This window comes from Schistocerca piceifrons, chromosome 1 (genome assembly GCF_021461385.2).
Source record: "Schistocerca piceifrons isolate TAMUIC-IGC-003096 chromosome 1, iqSchPice1.1, whole genome shotgun sequence".
Classification (NCBI taxonomy): domain Eukaryota; kingdom Metazoa; phylum Arthropoda; class Insecta; order Orthoptera; family Acrididae; genus Schistocerca; species Schistocerca piceifrons.
The window spans coordinates 1,141,897,030-1,141,921,343 of NC_060138.1; the positions used below are offsets into that span (position 1 = coordinate 1,141,897,030).

Genomic DNA, 24,314 nt, shown 5'->3' on the forward strand with positions numbered 1-24,314 from the left:
TCGTTTTGGTGCTGACAAGATTCGCGAGTGCGACATTCATTTCTGCTGTGATTTCATCCTCTTGTTTTTCGCCACAATCCTCTTCAATGAACGTCCGTCACGGTCACATAACAAGCGCTTTTGCCTGCGTTGTCACTTAGTGGATAATGATTTTCCGCTCTGCCGGTATGCGGTACAGGTCTTCGATATCCAGACACTTCGACTGCCTGGGTTACGAAAGCATCCACCATACGAGTATCAACAATTTTCTCACGTTCGAAATCACTTATGTCCGACATAATACATTCACAGCTACAAAGAACACTAATCTGAGGACGAGCGAAATTTGCTACGTATTGGAGAAACACACAGGTACCGGTTGTGATCAAATACAACATCACAAGATGCAGGCTTGGGTAGAATCTGCAGTCACGTTCAGGCAAGTATTTCTCGTCGTCTTCCCATATTTTTGTCCAACCCCTGTCTGTTATGACGATATAAAGAAATCAAACACATACTCACCCGTGCAGTCATTCTGGCATCCCTACCAGGAACCGGCGTTCTCCCTGATCCAGTCCAAGTAACTGGAGACGCGGGTGTAGACCGTGGGGTACGGTGGGGTGGCGCACTGGAACGACCACGACACGATGCCCACCATCACACCATCGCGCAACAGCGGGCCGCCGGAGTCACCCTGGAGGCAACAACAGGCGTGGCGCAGTTGCAGAAAACCACGCAAAACGCCGCGATACAGTGAAGAAATTCTTGGTTGTTACACTAAGTTGTGTAAGGTCTCAGACAAGACTTATAAAACTAAATGACGTCTCACGGGTAACAGCGAAAATTTCCACAGATTAACATATACTTTAACAGAAATAAAAGCCTTCTAACAAGCGCGTGTACAGAACGTCTCATTTGCAAGGTAATACCGAATATATAGTTACCAGACGACGCTCGCTTCCTAATGGAATTCTGGCCCAGTTAGCGTCAAGATATTTGAAATGTGAACTTTTCAACAAAGCTGGTCTCTAACTTAAGCCATGGCCTACCTGATCAAGCACTCCAATACTAGACGGCCACGTTACGAGCTCCAATTAGCTGTTCACATGTAACTGTTTATGGAACTGCTCCAGGTGTTGCCCTCGAATTAGGATTCAATAACGCATAATCTCTGCATTGACTTACAGACTATCTCAAAGCCCTTGAATTATTTCGCAGGTCTTGACAAGACTGTAACTCGCTGCTATAAATCTTCAACTGTATCACAGAAATATTCGCAGGATTTGAGGTCAGGTGATGTTGGAGGTTAAAGTATAGTCTCTGTTCCTCCCGTCCATCTTGGTCCGTTTATTAAAAGAAATCTTCTATAGACCAGAGCTGCAATAGAAATGTTTTATTTTCGAAAATCGGTTATTGGATCTGTAACTGGTCATCAGTGGCATGTGCTACAGAGGAACAAACAACTGGTGCTCCCTGCCGCCGTTGGATAAGCAGCTGCAGCAGCAAGTCGTATACTCCTAGCTCACTCATTTGTTACATAGTTTAATTCTTAATTTCTTTGCGTGTTTTTGGTACTTGCATTGTTTAATTCATAAATTTCGGGCGTATTATAGTATTTGAGAGTTGTAGCATCGCGTTTTAGTACCTGAATAGTGTAAATTCGCGTAGTCTCCTTCCGCCGCCGAGCAGTGTCAGCAGTGCGCAAGTAGCAGCATTACTGCATTTACTAGGCAATCTTGTAATTTAATAACCGTTTAAATTTTGTTGATTTGTTTGCGCTCTCTGTAGGTTAGTTCAGACGTTCTTTGCAAAACAGTTTTTAGCATGGATAGGGACTGCAACTGCTGTGTTCGGATGCAGGCTGAGTTGGCATCCCTTCGCTCCCAGCTTCAGGCAGTGTTGGCTTCGGTCACACAGCTTGAGGCTGTTGCCAATGGGCATCACTGTGGGGGTCCGGATGGGGGTTTGTCGGGGACGGCCAGCTCGTCCCACGCATCCCCCGATCTGACTACGACTGTGATTGCCCGGGATACTGCCCACATTGAGGCTGATCCCTCACCTGTGGTAGAGTGGGAGGTCGCCTCAAGGTGTGGCAGGGGGCGAAAGACATTCCGGAGGGCTGAACGGAAAGCCTCTCCAGTTTGTCTGACGAACCGGTTTCAGGCTCTGTCTCAGGCTGATACTGATCTTCGGCCTGACATGGCTGCTTGTCCTGTTCCAGAGGTTGCCCCTCAGTCTGCAAGATCCGGGCAGTCGCAGAGGGTGGGCTTACTGGTAGTTGGGAGCTCCAACGTCAGGCGCGTAATGGGGCCCCTTAGGGAAATGGCAGCAAGAGAAGGGAAGAAAACCAATGTGCACTCCGTGTGCATACCGGGGGGAGTCATTCCAGATATGGAAAGGGTCCTTCCGGATGCCATGAAGGGTACAGGGTGCACCCATCCGCAGGTGGTCGCTCATGTCGGCACCAATGATGTGTGTCGCTATGGATCGGAGTAAATCCTCTCTGGCTTCCGGCGGCTATCTGATTCGGTGAAGACTGCCAGTCTCGCTAGCGGGATGAAAGCAGAACTCACCATCTGCAGCATCGTCGACAGGACTGACTGCGGACCTTTGGTACAGAGCCGAGTGGAGGGTCTGAATCAGAGGCTGAGACGGTTCTGCGACCGTGTGGGCTGCAGATTCCTCGACTTGCGCCATAGGGTAGTGGGGTTTCGGGTTCCGCTGGATAGGTCAGGAGTCCACTACACGCAACAAGCGGCTACACGGGTAGCAGGGGTTGTGTGGCGTGGGCTGGGCGGTTTTTTAGGTTAGATGGCCTTGGGCAAGTACAGAAAGGGCAACAGCCTCAACGGGTGCGGGGCAAAGTCAGGACATGCGGGGACCATGCAGCAATCGGTATTGTAATTGTCAACTGTCTAGGCTGCGTTGGTAAAGTACCGGAACTTCAAGCGCTGATAGAAAGCACCGAAGCTGAAATCGTTATAGGTACAGAAACCTGGCTTAAGCCAGAGATAAATTCTGCCGAAATTTTTACAAAGGCACAGACGGTGTTTAGAAAGGATAGATTGCATGCAACCGGTGGTGGAGTGTTTTTCGCTGTTAGTAGTAGTTTATCCTGTAGTGAAGCAGAAGTGGATAGTTTCTGTGAATTATTATGGGTGGAGGTTACACTCAACAACCGAACTAGGTTAATAATTGGCTCCTTTTACCGACCTCCCGACTCAGCAGCATTAGTGGCAGAACAACTGAGAGAAAATTTGGAATACATTTCACATTTCTCAGCATGTTATAGTTTTAGGTGGAGATTTCAATTTACCAGATATAGACTGGGACACTCAGATGTTTAGGACGGGTGGTAGGGACAGACCATCGAGTGACATTATACTGAGTGCACTATCCGAAAATTACCTCGAGCAATTAAACAGAGAACCGACTCGTGGAAATAACATCTTGGACCTACTGATAACAAACAGACCCGAACTTTTCGACTCTGTATGTACAGAACAGGGAATCAGTGATCATAAGGCCGTTGCAGCATCCCTGAATATGGAAGTTAATAGGAATATAAAAAAAGGGAGGAAGGTTTACCTGTTTAGCAAGAGTAATAGAAGGCAGATTTCAGACTACCTAACAGATCAAAACGAAAATTTCTGTTCCGACACTGACAATATTGAGTATTTATGGAAAAAGTTCAAGGCAATCGTAAAATGCGTTTTAGACAGGTACGTGCCGAGTAAAACTGTGAGGGACGGGAAAAACCCACCGTGGTACAACAACAAAGTTAGGAAACTACTGCGAAAGCAAAGAGAGCTCCACACCAAGTTTAAACGCAGCCAAAACCTCTCAGACAAACAGAAGCTAAACGATGTCAAAGTTAGCGTAAGGAGGGCTATGCGTGAAGCGTTCAGTGAATTCGAAAGTAAAATTCTATGTACCGACTTGACAGAAAATCCTAGGAAGTTCTGGTCTTACGTTAAATCAGTAAGTGGCTCGAAACAGCATATCCAGACACTACGGGACGATGATGGCATTGAAACAGAGGATGACACGCGTAAAGCTGAAATACTAAACACCTTTTTCCAAAGCTGTTTCACGGAGGAAGACCGCACTGCAGTTCCTTCTCTAAATCCTCGCACAAACGAAAAAATGGCTGACATCGAAATAAGTGTGCAAGGAATAGAAAAGCAACTGGAATCACTCAATATAGGAAAGTCCACTGGACCTGACGGGATACCAATTTGATTCTACACAGAGTACGCGAAAGAACTTGCCCCCCTTCTAACAGCCGTGTACCGCAAGTCTCTAGAGGAACGGAGGGTTCCAAATGATTGGAAAAGAGTACAGATAGTCCCAGTCTTCAAGAAGGGTCGTCGAGCAGATGCGCAAAACTATAGACCTATATCTCTGACGTCGATCTGTTGTAGAATTTTAGAACATGTTTTTTGCTCGAGTATCATGTCGTTTTTGGAAACCCAGAATCTACTATGTAGGAATCAACATGGATTCCGGAAACAGCGATCGTGTGAGACCCAACTCGCTTTATTTGTTCATGAGACCCAGAAAATATTAGATACAGGCTCCCAGGCAGATGCTATTTTTCTTGACTTCCGGAAGGCGTTCGATACAGTTCCGCACTGTCGCCTGATAAACAAAGTAAGAGCCTACGGAATATCAGACCAGCTGTGTGGCTGGATTGAAGAGTTTTTAGCAAACAGAACACAGCATGTTGTTATCAATGGAGAGACGTCTACAGACGTTAAAGTAACCTCTGGCGTGCCACAGGGGAGTGTTATGGGACCATTGCTTTTCACAATATATATAAATGACCTAGTAGATAGTGTCGGAAGTTCCATGCGGCTTATCGCGGATGATGCTGTAGTATACAGAGAAGTTGCAGCATTAGAAAATTGTAGCGAAATGCAGGAAGATCTGCAGCGGATAGGCACTTGGTGCAGGGAGTGGCAACTGACCCTTAACATAGACAAATGTAATGTATTGCGAATACATAGAAAGAAGGATCCTTTATTGTATGATTATATGATAGCGGAACAAACACTGGCAGCAGTTACTTCTGTAAAATATCTGGGAGTATGCGTGCGGAACGATTTGAAGTGGAATGATCATATAAAATTAATTGTTGGTAAGGCGGGTACCAGGTTGAGATTCATTGGGAGAGTGCTTAGAAAATGTAGTCCATCAACAAAGGAGGTGGCTTACAAAATACTCGTTCGACCTATACTTGAGTATTGCTCATCAGTGTGGGATCCGTACCAGATCGGTCTGACGGAGGAGATAGAGAAGATCCAAAGAAGAGCGGCGCGTTTCGTCACAGGGTTATTTGGTAACCGTGATAGCGTTACGGAGATGTTTAATAAACTCAAGTGGCGGACTCTGCAAGAGAGGCGCTCTGCATCGCGGTGTAGCTTGCTCGCCAGGTTTCGAGAGGATGCGTTTCTGGATGAGGTATCGAATATATTGCTTCCCCCTACTTATACCCCCCGAGGAGATCACGAATGTAAAATTATAGAGATTAGAGCGCGCACGGAGGGTTTCAGACAGTCGTTCTTCCCGCGAACCATACGCGACTGGAACAGGAAAGGGAGGTAATGACAGTGGCACGGAAAGTGCCCTCCGCCACACACCGTTGGCTGGCTTGCGGAGTATAAATGTAGATGTAGATGTAGATGGATTTTAATCGATTCCTACAAAATGATAACAATACATATATAACAATAATATATGTCTACTTACATTATGCAGTTCTATAGCAACGACATGCTTGTCACTCAATGCGGGTGGATCTGAAATATGTCCTATAACGTAGTACACAAATCGTCATGTATATCACTGCTGTCGAACTGTAGCCAATGTTTGACATAACTGTCATATAGAATGGGTAACGTTCGTTTCACAACAATGCCTGCAAACGTGACGTCATTTTGACGTTCCAGCCAATTTCGACGACCGCATGATCAGCTATCGACTACCGTTAGCATTCGATACGGGCCTGTCACAAGATTTCAAGCGCGCGTACTGGAGGATCACAAAAAACGCATCATTCTTGGAATGAGTTGTTATAAGTATTGCTATAATAAAATACCACGTAATGACGTATCAACGGTTAATGCCTTCATACAAGAGAGCTCTCTTAGAAGTGAGTTATTATCGTCAATAATTTACAAGTGAACCATGGACCTTGCCGTTGGTGGGGAGGCTTGCGTGCCTCAGCGATACAGATAGCCGTACCGTAGGTACAACCACAACGGAGGGGTATCTGTTGAGAGGCCAGACAAACGTGTGGTTCCTGAAGAGGGGCAGCAGCCTTTTCAGTAGTTGCAAGGGCAACAGTCTGGATGATTGACTGATCTGGCCTTGTAACAATAACCAAAACGGCCTTGCTGTGCTGGTACTGCGAACGGCTGAAAGCAAGGGGAAACTACGGCCGTAGTTTTTCCCGAGGGCATGCAGCTTTACTGTATGATTAAATGATGATGGCGTCCTCTTCGGTAAAATATTCCGGAGGTAAAATAGTCCCCCATTCGGATCTCCGGGCGGGGACTACTCAAGAGGATGTCGTTATCAGGAGAAAGAAAACTGGCGTTCTACGGATCGGAGCGTGGAATTTCAGATCCCTTAATCGGGCAGGTAGGTTAGAAAATTTAAAAAGGGAAATGGATAGGTTAAAGTTAGATATTGTGGGAATTAGTGAAGTTCGGTGGCAGGAGGAACAAGACTTCTGGTCAGGTGACTACAGGGTTATAAACACAAAGTCAAATAGGGGTAATGCAGGAGTAGGTTTAATAATGAATAGGAAAATAGGAATTCGGGTAAGCTACTACAAACAGCATAGTGAACGCATTATTGTGGCCAAGATAGATACGAAGCCCTCACCTACTACTGTAGTACAAGTTTATATTCCAACTAGCTCTGCAGATGACGAAGAAATTGAAGAAATGTATGATGAAATAAAAGAAATTATTCAGATAGTGAAGGGAGACGAAAATTTAATAGTCATGGGTGACTGGAATTCGAGTGTAGGGAAAGGGAGAGAAGGAAACGTAGTAGGTGAATATGGATTGGGGCTAAGAAATGAAAGAGGAAGCCGCCTGATAGAATTTTGCACAGAGCACAACTTAATCATAGCTAACAATTGGTTTAAGAATCATGATAGAAGGTTGTATACATGGAAGAACCCTGGAGATACTAAAAGGTATCAGATAGATTATATAATGGTAAGACAGAGATTTAGGAACCAGGTTTTAAATTGTAAGACATTTCCAGGGGCAGATGTGGACTCTGACCACAATCTATTGGTTATGACCTGTAGATTAAAACTGAAGAAACTGCAAAAAGGTGGGAATTTAAGGAGATGGGTCCTGGATAAACTGAGTAAACCAGAGGTTGTACAGAGTTTCAGGGAGAGCATAAGGGAACAATTGAAAGGAATGGGGGAAAGAAATACAGTAGAAGAAGAATGGGTAGCTCTGAGGGATGAAGTAGTGAAGGCAGCAGACGATCAAGTAGGTAAAAAGAAGAGGGTTAGTAGAAATCCTTGGGTAACAGAAGAAATATTGAATTTAATTGATGAAAGGAGATAATATAAAAATGCAGTAAATGAAGCAGGCAAAAAGGAATACAAACGTCTCAAAAATGAGATCGACAGGAAGTGCAAAATGGCTAAGCAGGGATGGCTAGAGGACAAATGTAAGGATGTAGAGGCCTATCTCACTAGGGGTAAGATAGATACTGCCTACAGGAAAATTAAAGAGACCTTTGGAGATAAGAGAACCACATGTATCAACATCAAGAGCTCAGATGGAAACCCAGTTCTAAGCAAAGAAGGGAAAGCAGAAAGGTGGAAAGAGTATATAGAGGGTCTATACAAGGGCGATGCACTTGAGGACAATATTATGGAAATGGAAGAGGATGTAGATGAAGATGAAATGGGAGATACGATACTGCGTGAAGAGTTTGACAGAGCACTGAAGGACCTGAGTCGAAACAAGGCCCCCGGAATAGACGACATTCCATTGGAACTACTGACGGCCTTGGGAGAGCCAGTCCTGACAAAACTCAACCATCTGGTGAGCAAGATGTATGAAACAGGCGAAATACCCTCAGACTTCAAGAAGAATATAATAATTCCAATTCCAAAGAAAGCAGGTGTTGACAGATGTGAAAATTACCGAACAATCAGTTTAATAAGCCACAGCTGCAAAGTACTAACACGAATTCTTTACAGACGAATGGAAAAACTAGTAGAAGCTGACCTCGGGGAAGATCAGTTTGGATTCCGTAGAAATACTGGAACACGTGAGGCAATACTGACCTTACGACTTATCTTAGAAGAAAGATTAAGGAAAGGCAAACCTACGTTTCTAGCATTTATAGACTTAGAGAAAGCTTTTGACAATGTTGACTGAAATACTCTCTTTCAAATTCTAAAGGTGGCAGGGGTAAAATACAGGGAGCGAAAGGCTATTTACAATTTGTACAGAAACCAGATGGCAGTTATAAGAGTTGAGGGACATGAAAGGGAAGCAGTGGTTGGGAAGGGAGTAAGACAGGGTTGTAGCCTCTCCCCGATGTTATTCAACCTCTATATTGAGCAAGCAGTAAAGGAAACAAAAGAAAAATTTGGAGTAGGTATTAAAATCCATGGAGAAGAAATAAAAACTTTGAGGTTCGCCGATGACATTGTAATTCTGTCAGAGACAGCAAAGGACTTGGAAGCGCAGTTGAACGGAATGGATGGTGTCTTGAATGGAGGATATAAGATGAACATCAACAAAAGCAAAACGAGGATAATGGAATGTAGTCGAGTTAAGTCGGGTGATGCTGAGGGTATTAGATTAGGAAATGAGACACTTAAAGTAGTAAAGGAGTTTTGCTATTTGGGGAGCAAAATAACTGATGATGGACGAAGTAGAGAGGATATAATATGTAGACTGGCAATGGCAAGGAAAGCGTTTCTGAAGAAGAGAAATTTGTTAACATCGAGTATAGATTTAAGTGTCAGGAAGTTATTTCTGAAAGTATTTGTATGGAGTGTAGCCATGTATGGAAGTGAAACATGGAAGATAACTAGTTTGGACAAGAAGAGAATAGAAACTTTTGAAATGTGGTGCTACAGAAGAATGCTGAAGATTAGATGGGTAGATCACATAACTAATGAGGAAGTATTGAATAGGATTGGGGAGAAGAGAAGCTTGTGGCACAACTTGACCAGTAGAAGGGATCGGTTGGTAGGACATGTTCTGAGGCATCAAGGGATCACCAATTTAGTATTTGAGGGCAGCGTGGAGGGTAAAAATCATAGGGGGAGACCAAGAGATGAATACACTAAGCAGATTCAGAAGGATGTAGGTTGCAGTAGGTACTGGGAGATGAAGAAGCTTGCACAGGATAGAGTAGCATGGAGAGCTGCATCAAACCAGTCTCAGGACTGAAGACCACAACAACAACAATTTACAAATTAAGAATGAAACACGCTTGATTTATAGTTTGCAGTATGCCGCTTCGCTGTAACGAAGCACTGAAAATTTGTCACAAACACAGCATTGTTACCATTAAGTATTACTTAAGTACCCATCAACGATAAAGTCTTCAAGATAGAATATGATAACCAAGACTGTATCTAAAGATCACGCGGTAGTTCAGCGTGTTGGGTCAGAGGGTTAGCTGCCATCTGTAATAAAAATTAAAAAAAAACCTGAGTGAACGAATTGCCGATGAAGTTGAACAGGTGTAATGAGATGTCCTCAACGAACAATAGCGAACAAAATGAGATCAACAAAATAAATAAATAAATAAATAGTAAAATAAAAAAGGTCGTGATTTCTAGAGTACAAAGTTGTTGGTTCGCATGCCGTTGCATGCAATTTTCTTCATGTTAGCGTTGTTAAAACGTTCTCTTACTTTCGTATGAGTGTAACAGAAGTTTTCTCTGCAATACTGAATGTTATTTACTTTCAGTCTGATCTTAGAACGAAAGATGAAATAAATATTTAGCGATTTCCGAGTATGTGGTTAGGTAGGAACCTAAGAGAAGAGCTTAAATTGCTGCGAGTGAATCGAGAAGCAATAATATTCATATTCTTCCTTGTCACAAAGTCGTTAACTGTTCATGAGGTCGTCGATATTGCACGTGACATCAAAATGAGTCACGTTCAAGGGAGTAGTTGTGAAACAAGAATTACCCTATAGAATAAACATCGAATTGACAGGTCAATGGGTCTACATTACCTCTCTTTTGTTATTTCTGGGATTATATTTATGTATATCTATGACATACTTTCATATAATTATGTGAAATACAATTTTTGACACGTGGCTTGTGAAGGCAGAAAATAAAAAAGGTATTGATTGTGTGAATCATGAAATTCTGCTAGACAAGCTCAAGTATTACAGTATATTGATAATTTTTACTTATGGACCGTCTGACAGCAACTGAATAAAACACAAAAAGTTGAAGCTCAAGTATTGTGGCATGAGTGGGACAGTGCACAAATGATTTAATTCGTACCTAACTGGAAGAGTGCAGAAAGTTGAAATCAGCAGCTCTCATAACATGCAAAGATCAGCACATTCCTCAAACTGGAGAACTATCAAGAATGGGGTTCCACAAGGGTCGGTCTTGGGTCCTTTGTTGTTCTTAATATATATTAATGACTTGCCATTCTATATTCATGAAGAGGCAAAGTTATTTCTCTTTGCTGATGATACAAGTATAGTAATCACACCTGGCAAACAAGAATTAACTGATGAAATTGTCAATAATGTCTTTCAGAAAATTACTAAGTGGTTCCTTGTAAACGGACTCTCGCTGAATTTTGATAAGACACAGTACATACAGTTACATACATTAATAAATATAGACCTTAATCAGAAGCAGTTAGATAAGGCAGAATATTCAAAAATTTTAGGTGTGTCCATTGATGAGAGATTAAATTGGAAGAAACACATCGATGATCAGCTGAAACGTTTGAGTTCAGCTACTTATACAATAAGGGTCATTGCAAATTTTGGTGATAAACATCTTAGTAAATTAGCTTATTACGCCTATTTTCACTCATTTTGCTTGCATATGGCAACATATTTTGGGGTAATTCATCACTGAGGAATAAAGTATTTATTGCACAAAAGCATGTAATCAGAATAATAGCTGGAGTCCACCCAAGATCACCTTGCAGACATTTATTTAAGGATCTAGGGATATTCACAGTAGCTTCTCAGTATATATACCCTCTTATGAAATTTGTTGTTAACAACCAAACCCAATTCAAAAGTAATAGCAGTGTGCATAACTAAAATACTAGGAGAAAGGATGATTTTCACTATTCAAGATTAAATCTAACTTTGGCACAGAAAGGGGTGAATTATACTGCCACTAAAGTCTTTTGTCACTTACCAAATAGTATCAAAAGTCTGACAGATAACCAACAAGTATTTAAGAAGAAATTTAAAGAATTTCTGAATGACAACTCCTTCTATTCCACAGAGGAATTTTTAGATATAAATTAAGAAAAAAAAGAAAAAACCAAACAAAAAAATTATTTAAAAAAATAAAAAACAAAAAATAAAAAAGTTGTTATATTAACTTAACTATGTTGTTAAATTAACTTAATTATGTCATGTATTGGAAAATTTGACTCGTTCCACATCATTACGAAATACCATATTCATGGTCCATGGAACTAGTATTAATCTAATCTAATCTAATAGGATTGCAAAATAACTCTTGACGAATCTAATACACACTACTAACGATTTAATCAGTTACATAGTAGCCGGTCGTTGTGGCCGAGCGGTTCTAGGCGCTTCAGTCCAAAACCGCGGGACCTATACGATCGCAGATTAGAATTCTGCCTCGGGCATGGATGTGTGTCATGTCCTTAGGTTAGTTAGGTTTAAGTAGTTCTAAGTCTTGGGGACTGATGTCCTCAGATGTTAAGTCCCATAGTGCTCAGAGCCATTTTTTTGTTTAACTGGATGTCGCAACATTATATATATTATGACTTTTGAACGCTATTAAGAACGCTATTATGACTTTTGAACCCTATTAAGGTAAATACATCGTTTGTTCTCTATCAAATCTTTCATTTGCTAACAGACTGTAGCGCCTAGAACCGCATGGCCACTGCGGCCGGCCCAGTTAAACAAATTTCCTTTTTCTGACGGACACACGTCCAGATCGTCCGCTCATAGTAATGTCTCAAAACTCTGGCATCTCTCTCTCTACATCCACCACTGCTGGCGGCTCACCTCCAACTACCCAACGCTACGGCCTGTTGACATCCAACTGCCCAACACTACACTAGCGAATAATCCAACAATGAGTTCAACCAGCCATAGACTGCACGCAGCGCAGTCAGCGATTTTCATACAGAGCACTACGTGGCGTTATCAATATAAAAACTATACATCCTACTTACAACCTTCATCATAGAACATGGAGCAAATGGGAGTATTAACTTTTTGGACGTGGCAGTTAAAAGGAAAGGAGATACCCACCTTTTCAACATATTCTGGAGAATTTCTTGCCATCCACCTTGCAATAAAGAAGCACATTTCCTCTCAGCGATTGCGAGATTAATCACATACAGTTCAAACAAGGCGAGTATTAATGCTGAATTACATAGCCTACACTGGAGAAGAAAGCATCCCAAAATGGTTATGACCCAAAATTTATTACGAAATACAGAAAGGACATATTAAAAGTAGAAATCAGACTAGAAATGAGCAAGCAAGTAAGAAAAGATAGGTTTACCTAAGTTTATAACTTTAACATCCTGGAGCCACATTTCCGACTAAATAAGTCATTCGTTTCGAAAAACTAAACCTCAAATCGGCTTCAAGACAGAGAACAATATGAGTTCTTATACACAATATCGATAAGAGCCAAATATATAACATTCAAGGCTGTATAAAGTAACGTAGTGAATGTGATAAATTTTATGTTGGGCAAACAGGGAAAAACTTCAAACGAGAACATACTGACGTTAGTGAAGCCATTCCTTCAGCATTTAGTGCTCGATTACGAGAGTACAAGAATTCTGCTGCTGACATTAAGAAAAACATCACCATTCCCCAGAGAGCAGAAAAAGGCAGATTATTAAGGATTCTAGAAGAAACTGAAACGTACACCCATATGAAAAAACAACCAGACAACATACGTAAAGAACGAACCGAGTTACGGAGTTAGATATGTACACAAAATTTCAACAGTGTTGCAACTGAATAGCCGACCCGTGTGGCCGAGCGGTTCTAGGCGCATCAGTCCGGAACCGCACTGCTGCTACGGTCGCAAATTCGAATCCTGCCTCGGGCATGGTTGTATGTGATGTATTTAGATTAGTTAGGTGTAATTAGTTGTAAGTCTAGGGGACTGATGACCTCAGATGTTAAGTCCCATAGTGCTTAGAGCCGTTTGAACCATCAACCGAATAATTTTCGTTTGGAGTCTATGTTCTGCATGTAAAATTGTCTAATTTGACGTGATACATTGGCTTATTTTGTAATCTTATACGTTTTGCATATTCTGATTTCACATTCCAATTGTCAAAAATTGCAATTTAGATAATTATATGAATGCATGTCACAGACATATACAGGGTGGTTCATTGATAGTGATCGGGCCAAATATCTCACGAAATAAGCATCAAACGAAAAAACTGCAAAGAACGAAACTCGTCTGCCTTGAAGGGGGAAACCAGATGGCGCTATGGTTGGTCCGCTAGATGGCACTGCCATAGGTCAAACGGATATCAACTGCGTTTTTTTTTTTTTTTCTTCATAGGAACCCCCATTTTTATTACATATTCGTGTAGTACATAAAGAAATATGACTGTTTTAGTTGGACCACTTTTTTCGCTTTGTGATCGATGGCGCTGTAATAGTCACAAACATATGGCTCACAATTTTATGCGAACAGTTGGTAGCAGGTAAGTTTTTTAAATTAAAATACAGAACGTAGGTACGTTTGAACGTTTTATTTCGGTTTTTCCAATGTGAAACATGTACCTTTGTGAACTTATCATTTCTGAGAACGCGTGATTACAGCGTGATTACCTGTAAATACCGCGTTATTGCAATAAATGCTCAAAATTATGTCCGTCAACCTCAATGCATTTGGCAATACGTGTAACGACATTCCTTTCAACAGCGAGTAGTTCGCCTTCCGTAATGTTCGCACATGCATTGACAATGCGCTGACGCATGTTGTCTGGCATTACGGAAGGCGAACTACTCGCTGTTGAGAGGAATGTCATTACACGTATTGCCAAATGCATTGAGATTGACGGCCATCATTTTGAGCATTTATTGCATTAATGTGGTATTTACAGGTAATCATGCTGTAACAGCATGCGTTCTCGGAAATGATAAGTTCACAAAGAGAGATGGATCACACTGGAACAACCGAAATAAAATGTTCAAAGGTACCCACGTTCTGTATTTTAATTTAAAAAAACCTACCTGCTACCAACTGTTCGTCTAAAATTGTGAGATGTATGTTTGTGACTGTTACAGCGCCATCGATCACAAAGCGAAAAAAGTGGTCCAACTAAAACATTCATACTTCTTTACGTACTACACGAATATGTAATAAAAATGGTGGTTCCTATTTAAAAAACGCAGTTGATATCCGTTTGTCCTATGGCAGCGCCATCTAGCGGGCTAGCCATAGCGCCATCTGGTTACCCTCTTCAAGCTAGACAAGTTTCGTTCTTTGCAGTTTTTTCGTTTGACGCTTATATCGTGAGATATTTGGCCCGGTCACGATCAATGGACCACCCTGTATGGATACAATCTTGGATATAAAAGAAGAGACGTAAAGTAGACTCCTTGACCTGTCAGTTCCACATTTACCCTGTCTGACAGCTACGTCAAACGTTATCAAGAATTGTCACTGGCTAAAATTTGACAGCAGTAACATACGTGACAAACTGTGTACTATGTTGCAGGACGTATTTCGGATCCTGCCGCATCAACTGACAAGCATTTCTTGCTATGAAGTGCAAAATGTAAGTAAATTTTTACTACTGCTGTATATGTACAGTTATCATTTTGTAGGAATCGATGCACATACAATAGTTTGGTCCTCTGTGTCGGATGTCAGAAGACCGGTATGGCAAATAAAACATTTCTAGTGCAGCTCATGGTGTATAGAAGATGATAAACATCTGAAAGCTGCGGAGTACCGAGCATTCAAAGTTTTCACATCCCGGTTCATGTTGGCATGATACATGTCGTCTTACATCAGCAGCGAGACGTGCCAGTTCCTGATCACACATGTACCACAATCCCCAACCATGGGCCACGGGTGAAATTTTTTGCCCCATTTAATGGTGACTTAATCGGAAAGGCTATTTTCCAAGTACACTTGTAATATAATATTTCAGACTGAAGTCGGTGGCGACTAGTAACCACAAATTATCAGTGTCGAAGGAATAAAAGGTTTTGTAGCACGGTAAACAATATTTTTATTGACGATTTTCGCCGTTCTCGTCATCGTGAGAAAATTTCAATATACAGCAAATTTGCATTCGTCACATCTTTGCATATTAAAGCTTTCTTATGATCCCCAAGAAGGGCGAAATGCGTGAATAAAAGTGTTGTGAACCCTGCAACCTAGACAGTTTTTCTTTCGACTATCTACGGTTTCTGTAACAGACACGCTGTGGAGCGGGAAGAACTGTATATTATCATTTGTCTCGCAAACAGCTCGTTTTGCACCCGCGTTTACTTTAATGTTTTTGCTTCTCAGCAGCCTATAATTGTCCATCTTGATCGGTATTTATATTTTTACTTTTCAAAAATATACACCCTTAAAGCGTTTCGGCGACAGCCGTCATCAGAATATGTCTGATAAACAAAGCAGATGAGAAACAAAAGATGCACAATGAAGGAGATGTGATATACAAATACAGACAAACAAATGATTACAAATTCAGAAAAATTGCTATTGAAGAGGAATGCTCTACAGAGAAAAAGCTTTACAAATTGAGCATGTCAATAACGCGTTGGTCCATCTCTGGCCCTTATGCAAGCTGTCATTTGGACTGGCATTGACTGATAGAGTTGATGGATGTACTCTTAAAAAATATCGTGCCGAATTTTGTCCAATTGGGGCGTAGATCGTCACATTCCCGGGATGTTTGGAAGGCTCTGATCATAATGCTCGAAACGTTCTCAGTTGAGGAGAGCAAGCACGAAGGCAAGCAGTAGAAACTATCCCCGTGTGCAGGAGGCCATTATTTTGCTGAGACGTAAGTCCAGGATGGCTGCCATGATGGTCAACAAAACGGGGTGTAGAAATTCGACAATGTACCGATATGCTGGGACGGTGCCGCGGATGACAACACAGGGGCTCCTGCTATGGAGAGGAATGGCACCCTGGACCATCACTCCTTGGTTGTCGTGCCGTGGAGGGCGACACTCAGGTTGGTATACCATCGCAGCACCGTGCGTCTCCAGACACGTCTTCGCTGGTCATCGAAGCTCAGCTCCAAGCGGGACTCATCACTGAAGACATGTCTATTCCAGTGAGTGGCATTCTAGGGCTGAAGATACAGTCTGAGGCCTCCTAAAAACGGCGTATCCCAATGTATAATTAAGTTTCCTCCTCACCAATACGTCAAGGAAGGAAAGGCAATCGTCCCTTTCCATCTCCATCTAGAAGCGAATATTCGGGTGGATTGAATTCAGATATAAATGATAATTAATTGAAACCCTAAGCTGCCGACAGGTGTTGTTGATATACCTCAATGGGGACAGCTGAAAATGTGTGCCCCGACCGGGACTCGAACCCGGGATCTCCTGCTTACATGGCAGACGCTCTATCCATCTGATCCACCAATGACACAGATAAATAGCGCGACTGCATGGACTTATCCCCTGCACGCTTCCCATGAGACCCACATTCCCAACTGTCCGACAGCCAGGAGTGATGCTCTGGGGTGCCACTTTATTTCTTAGCAGGACCCCTTTGGTTGTCATCCGCGGCTCCCCTACAGCATTGCGGTACATCTACGATATTCTACTCGCTCTTTCGTTGCCCTTCATGGCTAGCCATCCTGGGCTTACGTTTATGCAAGATAATGCCCGCCCGCACACAGCAGTAGTTTCTACTGTTTGTCTTCCTGCTTGCCATACCCTACCTCGCCCAGAAACTTCGTCGGATATCACCCATTTGGTGCATTATGGACAGAGCCCTCCAGTGAGATCGGGATTTTGACGATCTAACGCGCCAATTGGACAGAATTCGGCACGATATTTCTTCGCGATGCGTTCTTTTCTTTCGTTTGCGTATGTGTGTGTGTGTGTGTCTGTGTGTGTGTGTGTGTGTGTCTACCTAAGAAAGCAGATAAAAATTCGCTTGACGCCTTCCTATCCTCTTGGATAAAATCATGCGTACATTACAAATACTTACGCTGCACGAGGAGGCCTGCTCCTCGACGCCTGCGGCACACAGCATGGTCGGGTAGACGGTGTTCTCGAAGCCGTCCCAGAACAGCGTGGCGCACAGCTGCTGGTCCCACACCTGTACGTCCACCTTCTGCAGGTCGTTTGGGCGTGCCCCTCCGTACTGTGGAAGTGGAGCGACAGTTAGTGAGAGTGCAACGGATCAGCAGGAGGAGCCGCCGTCGCAGTCGAAATGTTAGTAGTCGATATTCCTCGTTACAAGCAGTTCTGTACTGAATAATGCTTTTAGAGACCTAAGCTTCTGGGTCTCAATTTTTTTAGCAAATATCCGTATACACTGGGAGTCACTCAAGTTAGAAATCAAAATATCTCGAAAAACACACTCCAGACAGGGAAAGAGGAAAGACCAATTCCATATGACTTATACTGAAACTCTCTTCCCAATTCTATTCAGTACCTCCTTATTACTTATATTATCTACCCGTCGAATCTTCGGCATTCTTCTGTAGCATTATATTTCAAAAACTTCTAATTTCTTCTTCTCTAAACTCTTTATCGTCCGTGTTTTACTTCTGTACATGGCTGTACTCCGGACAAATACGTTCAGAAAAGATTTCCTAGCACTCAAGTGTATCATAAATTTAGACAACATTACCTGTGGAGTGCAGCGATCTGGTGGTATATTTAGGGTAAAATCAACAGTTTGTTTATTTACGGGTTTCGGATTATGTTGAAGCCATCCTCAGAATTTTTGGTCCCCTATGGCTCGTGCTGGCGCCTCCTCGGTTTTCTCGTGATACCACGATCGTACACAGCGTACGATCGCTGTATCAAGTGATAAACCGGTGAGTTGCCAGCACCAGAGTCCCAAAGCCGTAAATAATAGCCGCGTAGTCTCGTTGGGGGTTCGAGTCCTCCCTCGGGCATGCGTGTGAGTGTTGTCCTTAGTGTAAGCTATTTTAAGTTAGATCGAGTTGTGTGTAAGTCTAGGGACCGATGACCTCAGTAGTTTCGTCCCATAGGAACTTACCACCACCACCCGTAAATAAACAAATATTATTGCGATTTAGACAGTTGATTTTAACCCAAACTTAAGTCTGTTCGATGTTGACAAATTTCTCTTCTTCAGAAACGCTTTTTTTAGCCATTGCCAGTCAACATTTTATATCCCTTCTACGTAGACCATCATTAGTTATTTTGCTGCCCAAACAGCAAAACCTATCTACTACCTTAAGTGTCTCGTTTCCTAATCGTATTCTCTCAGCATCACCTGATTTAATTCAACTACATCCCACTGTCCCTGTCTCGCTTTTGTTAATGTTTGAGTTGTATCCTCCTTTCAAGATACTGTCCATTCCGTGCATCTGCTCTTCCAAGTATTTTCCTGTCTCTGACGGAATTACAATGTTATCGGCAAAACTAAAGGTTTTCATTTCTTCTCCCTTACGAGAAATAGGAGAGAAGAAATAATTGCTGAAAGTTATAGGCCAACGCAAAGCGAAGCTCGTTGGACACTGAAGAAAACCTGAACTTGGGGAAGTAAACGAGGGGATGGCCGGAAACATTCTACTTAAAACAATATGATCAGTGAGATGAGATGATTTTCACACATGGAGATGAGGAGGACTGCTGAAAAGAGGGAGCTGTGACTGCAGAGACAAGCCTTAGCCTTCTGAAAGACTTTTTTTTTTTTTTTTAAAAAAAAGTTGCCTATATTTTAGGTGAAATCACAGATCAGCGAGCAGTGCCGCACAGAAGGAAGGCATATCTGCTACTGGCGCTCCACCTGTTGGATAGGGAAGCCAACCTCGGTGGCTTGCGTTGTACGATGCGCCGACTACAGTCTTCTTTCACTCGCCGCCAGTATCGGCAATGCATACACAAAACTCTACTGTTCAAGGGACCAACACTCTGAGACGAGGCGATGAGAGGTGAAGTAAAGTGAAGGTGTGGTACGTACCGAGAGGCGTCCCCACCCGATCACCGTGACGTTGGTTCCAGCTGGCGTCTCCTCCCCCTCGGCAGGCAGCTGTATTCGCGCCACGGTCACATTGTCTATTTGGAATGGAGGCGATACCTGCAACCATGAAACCGACAAAATAACATATCACAGTTCAAAATGTCACTCTGTACTAGGGTATGTACATTTCCGAATCAGCAGCGAACACATCCCTGCGTTTCATGCTTATCAATATCTCTGTACTACACTATTGGCCATTAAAATTGCTACACCGAGAAGAAATGCAGATGGTAAACGGGTATTCATTAGACAAATATATTATACTAGAACTGACATGTGATTACATTGTCACGCAGTTAGGGTGCATAGATCCTGAGAAATCAGTACCCAGAACAACCACCTCTGGCCGTGATAGCAGCCTTGATACGCCTGGGTCATTGAGTCAAACAGAGCTTGGATGGCGTGTACAGGTACAGCTGCCCATGCAGCTTCAACACGATACCACAGTTCATCAAGAGTAGTGACTGGCGTATTGTGACGAGCCAGTTGCGCGGCCACCATTGACCAGACGTTTTCAATTGGTGAGAGATCTGTAGAATGTGCTGGCCAGGGCAGCAGTCGAACATTTTCTGTATCCAGAAAGGCCCGTACAGGACCTGCAACATGCGGCCGTGCATTATCCTGCGGAAATGTAGGGTTTCGCAGGGATCGAATGAAGGGTAGAGCCACCGGTCGTAACACTTGTGAAATGTAACGTCCCCTGTTCAAAGTGCCGTCAATGCGAACTAGAGGTGACCGAGACGTGTAACCAGTGGCACCGCATACCATCACGCTGGGTGATACGCCAGTATGGCGATGACGAATACACGCTTCCAATGTGCGTTCACCGCGATGTTGCCAAACACGGATGCTACCATCATGATGCTGTAAACAGAACCTGAATTCATCCGAAAAAATGACGTTTTGCCATTCGTGCACCCAGGTTCGTCGTTGAGTACACCATCGCAGGCGCTTATGTCTGTGATGCAGCGTCAAGTGTAACAGCAGCCATGGTCTCCGAGCTGATAGTCCATGCTGCTGCAAACGTCGTCGAACTGTTCGTGCAGATGGTTGTTGTCTTGCAAACGTCCCCATCTGTTGACTCAGGGATCGAGACGTGGCTGCACGATCCGTTACAGCCATGCGGATAAGATGCCTGTCATCTCGAGTCCTAGTGATACGAGGCCGTTGGCATCCGGCACGGCGTTCCGTATTACCCTCTTGAACCCACCGATTCCATATTCTGCTAACAGTCATTGGATCTCTACCAACGCGGGCAGCAATGTCGCGATACGATAAACCGCAATCGCGATAGGCTACAATCCGACATTTATCAAAGTCGGAAACATGATGGTACGCGTTTCTCCTCCTTACACGAGGCATCACAACAACGTTTCACCAGGCTACGCATATCACAGCATCTTCTTCCTGTCGGTTAAATTTCGCGTCTGTAACACTTCATCTTCTTGGTGTAGCAACTGTAATGGCCAGTAGTGTAATTACAGTTCTATTCATAGTGTGAAGTCTACATTAAATCAATTAAAATTCGTACACAGTTATTAAGAGGACGTGGACGTCGCGAGGACTCAGAAAATTTTGCAATACAGTTCCGCGATTCTTCCTGAATAAATATGTTTTATGCATATTATATGACTTTCGTGTTTAAATGCCTTTTTAAAGGAGATGGGTCTTCCTTTTTCAACCGCCTAGCTGTCACACTACCGCCAAACACAAAACCTTGCCTACAATTTCTCTTTATTAAATTTTGGTGCCGATACTTCCATAGCAATTTGTTTGTGCTATATCCGTAAAGAACTTATGGACTGTACAGCGAGCTGAGATTTGTGGCAGTCGATCTTTTCGTCAATACAAATAGTTTCCTTCTGTTTACTTACGTTATTTGAGCACGTACGTGCTGTTAACTTGTTGTTGTGATGTATGTCAACAATTTTGCATAGTAAAATCCCGAAAACCAAATTAATTACAATCGTAAACTATACGGTAAATAACACAAGGGTGTTGCTGGAAATCTTATTAAAAATGAAGAAATTGTTACGGCATAGTGAACTGAGATTAGGCCTGAAAAGCTCGCCAGGCAGTGCGTCAAAAAACTAGTTGAAACATGTTACCGGAAATGAACAAGACGCTGGCGTTGTAAACAGTGACAATAATGACTCTATTTTAATTAGTAAGCGCAAGTTTTCTGAATTGCTACTGTCTGTTGCTAAATGTATACTGTAATAGTGAAAAACCCGTCAGTTTGAAGAGAAATAGCAAGTGTGTGAAGATACGTTAACTACAATGACGTCCCCTGTAATGCACACAAAATACTGTGAAGTGAATATTCGCCCTGCTTATTTCTTTAGGGGTATTGTAAACGGAAGAAAAGCAGCCCAGGTATTGTTTGACATGGTGAATTTTCGATCGTCACCTGTCAAACTTGAGAGGTGTTATAAACGTTTGCATAATGCCCTAACAGAAGTCAGTGACGCATCTAGGCAGAGGGGAGCAGACGAAACTGTAGACATTTGTCAATATACTGACATTGTTGTTGCATTGGGCGGTTTCTGACAGAAACGGGGCCATACATCTTTCATTGTAGTTGTTACAGTTACCCCGGCAAGGCGCTACAATGTGAACGTCTGGTAAAACACTACCAAAGTTGTGTCTAGAACGTAAATGAACACAAATGTGACAAGAACTTTGGAGGTTCCAGTGGTGGAATGGAAAGCCAGTTGGCAGTCTCTGTTTTTAATACATCGTTTGTTGGACATGGTGCGTAATTTACTAAGTGCCATGGTGCCTCTAAAGGCTTCAACAGTTGTGGCTGCCACGCCATGTGGTGAAACTGAATTTAAAGTAAATGTAATGGCTCTGAGCACTATGGGACTTAACTTCTGTGGTCATCAGTCCCCTAGAACTAAGAACTACTTAAACCTAACTAACCTAAGGACATCACACACATCCATGCCCGAGGCAGGATTCGAACCTGCGACCGTAGCAGTCCTGCGGTTCCGGACGGCGCGCCTAGAACCACGAGACCACCGCGGCCGGCTGTAATGTACAGGACACGATCGGAAGCGAAAGGGCTCAAAACGTAGGAAACTCTGCAGGAATATGGCTGGAGAAGAACTTTTCAGTGTGAAAGCAACTGGAGTGCAAGACAGACTCACCAAATCAGAAATAGAAAACCCCTTAGAATAGAAAAACAATGAAAAGGACAGTGAGGTGAAAAAGATATCTGGGCCACTCTGTGTCGTCGAACACCCACCGATGAGCATCCACAGCACGGCCTGCACCCAAAAGGATATACTTCGTAGTTGGAGTACAATAGGTGTGAACCAAATGGAAAAAAAACATTCACATGCACACATCATGCTAGAAACTATTATAGTAGAACTAAAGCCAACGTATAGAGCTCGTTCAGATTCTAAACTCCTGGAAAAATGTTTGCAAAATGTTGAATCGATATACCAAAATGTAGAATCCAAATGAATGTTTCAATAGCTGCATCTGGGAGCACTTGCTAAAAACTGTTTTTGTTGGCATGTCAGATTTCAGATGCGTGCGATGGATGCCGTACTACGGGTTAAAGATGGAGTAACAAGCAGATTAACAACCATTAGCGCAACAAGCATCAGAATTGGGGACAACATGAAAAATGGGGTTCCTATGAATCGATAGAGAACGCGTCGCCGAAGCTGAAAAAGCTGCTGGCAGAGTGACGAAAGAGGCCAGAATAACAAAGAAAAGAAAGAAGACTAAAGAGGGTGTAAATGACACACAGGATGAACAAGATTATAGAGCTGTAATATTTTGAAAAGTTATCATTGAGGAGAAACTGGCATACAAATACACTCCTGGAAATGGAAAAAAGAACACATTGACACCGGTGTGTCAGACCCACCATACTTGCTCCGGACACTGCGAGAGGGCTGTACAAGCAATGATCACACGCACGGCACAGCGGACACACCAGGAACCGCGGTGTTGGCCGTCGAATGGCGCTAGCTGCGCAGCATTTGTGCACCGCCGCCGTCAGTGTCAGCCAGTTTGCCGTGGCATACGGAGCTCCATCGCAGTCTTTAACACTGGTAGCATGCCGCGACAGCGTGGACGTGAACCGTATGTGCAGTTGACGGACTTTGAGCGAGGGCGTATAGTGGGCATGCGGGAGGCCGGGTGGACGTACCGCCGAATTGCTCAACACGTGGGGCGTGAGGTCTCCACAGTACATCGATGTAGTCGCCAGTGGTCGGCGGAAGGTGCACGTGCCCGTCGACCTGGGACCGGACCGCACCGACGCACGGATGCACGCCAAGACCGTAGGATCCTACGCAGTGCCGTAGGGGATCGCACCGCCACTTCCCAGCAAATTAGGGACACTGTTGCTCCTGGGGTATCGGCGAGGACCATTCGCAACCGTCTCCATGAAGCTGGGCTACGGTCCCGCACACCGTTAGGCCGTCTTCCGCTCACGCCCCAACATCGTGCAGCCCGCCTCCAGTGGTGTCGCGACAGGCGTGAATGGAGGGACGAATGGAGACGTGTCGTCTTCAGCGATGAGAGTCGCTTCTGCCTTGGTGCCAATGATGGTCGTATGCGTGTTTGGCGCCGTGCAGGTGAGCGCCACAATCAGGACTGCATACGACCGAGGCACACAGGGCCAACACCCGGCATCATGGTGTGGGGAGCGATCTCCTACACTGGCCGTACACCACTGGTGATCGTCGAGGGGACACTGAATAGTGCACGGTACATCCAAACCGTCATCGAACCCATCGTTCTACCATTCCTAGACCGGCAAGGGAACTTGCTGTTCCAACAGGACAATGCACGTCCGCATGTATCCCGTGCCACCCAACGTGCTCTAGAAGGTGTAAGTCAACTACCCTGGCCAGCAAGATCTCCG

The 24,314-nt window shown here is 43.5% G+C and overlaps 1 protein-coding gene across 1 annotated transcript in view; it reads right to left on the reverse strand.

The window, feature by feature from the left end:
• Positions 1-523: 523 nt before the first annotated feature.
• The window catches only part of LOC124778500 (trypsin delta-like), a 51,716-nt gene continuing 27,925 nt past the window's right edge, over positions 524-24,314 (reverse strand). The window contains exons 5-7 of the mRNA XM_047253648.1: positions 19,364-19,480; positions 17,411-17,566; positions 524-673 (exon numbers count right to left, since the gene is read on the reverse strand). Coding sequence (XP_047109604.1) covers positions 524-673; positions 17,411-17,566; positions 19,364-19,480 — 423 coding nt within the window. The remainder of the gene's footprint in view (positions 674-17,410; positions 17,567-19,363; positions 19,481-24,314) is intronic.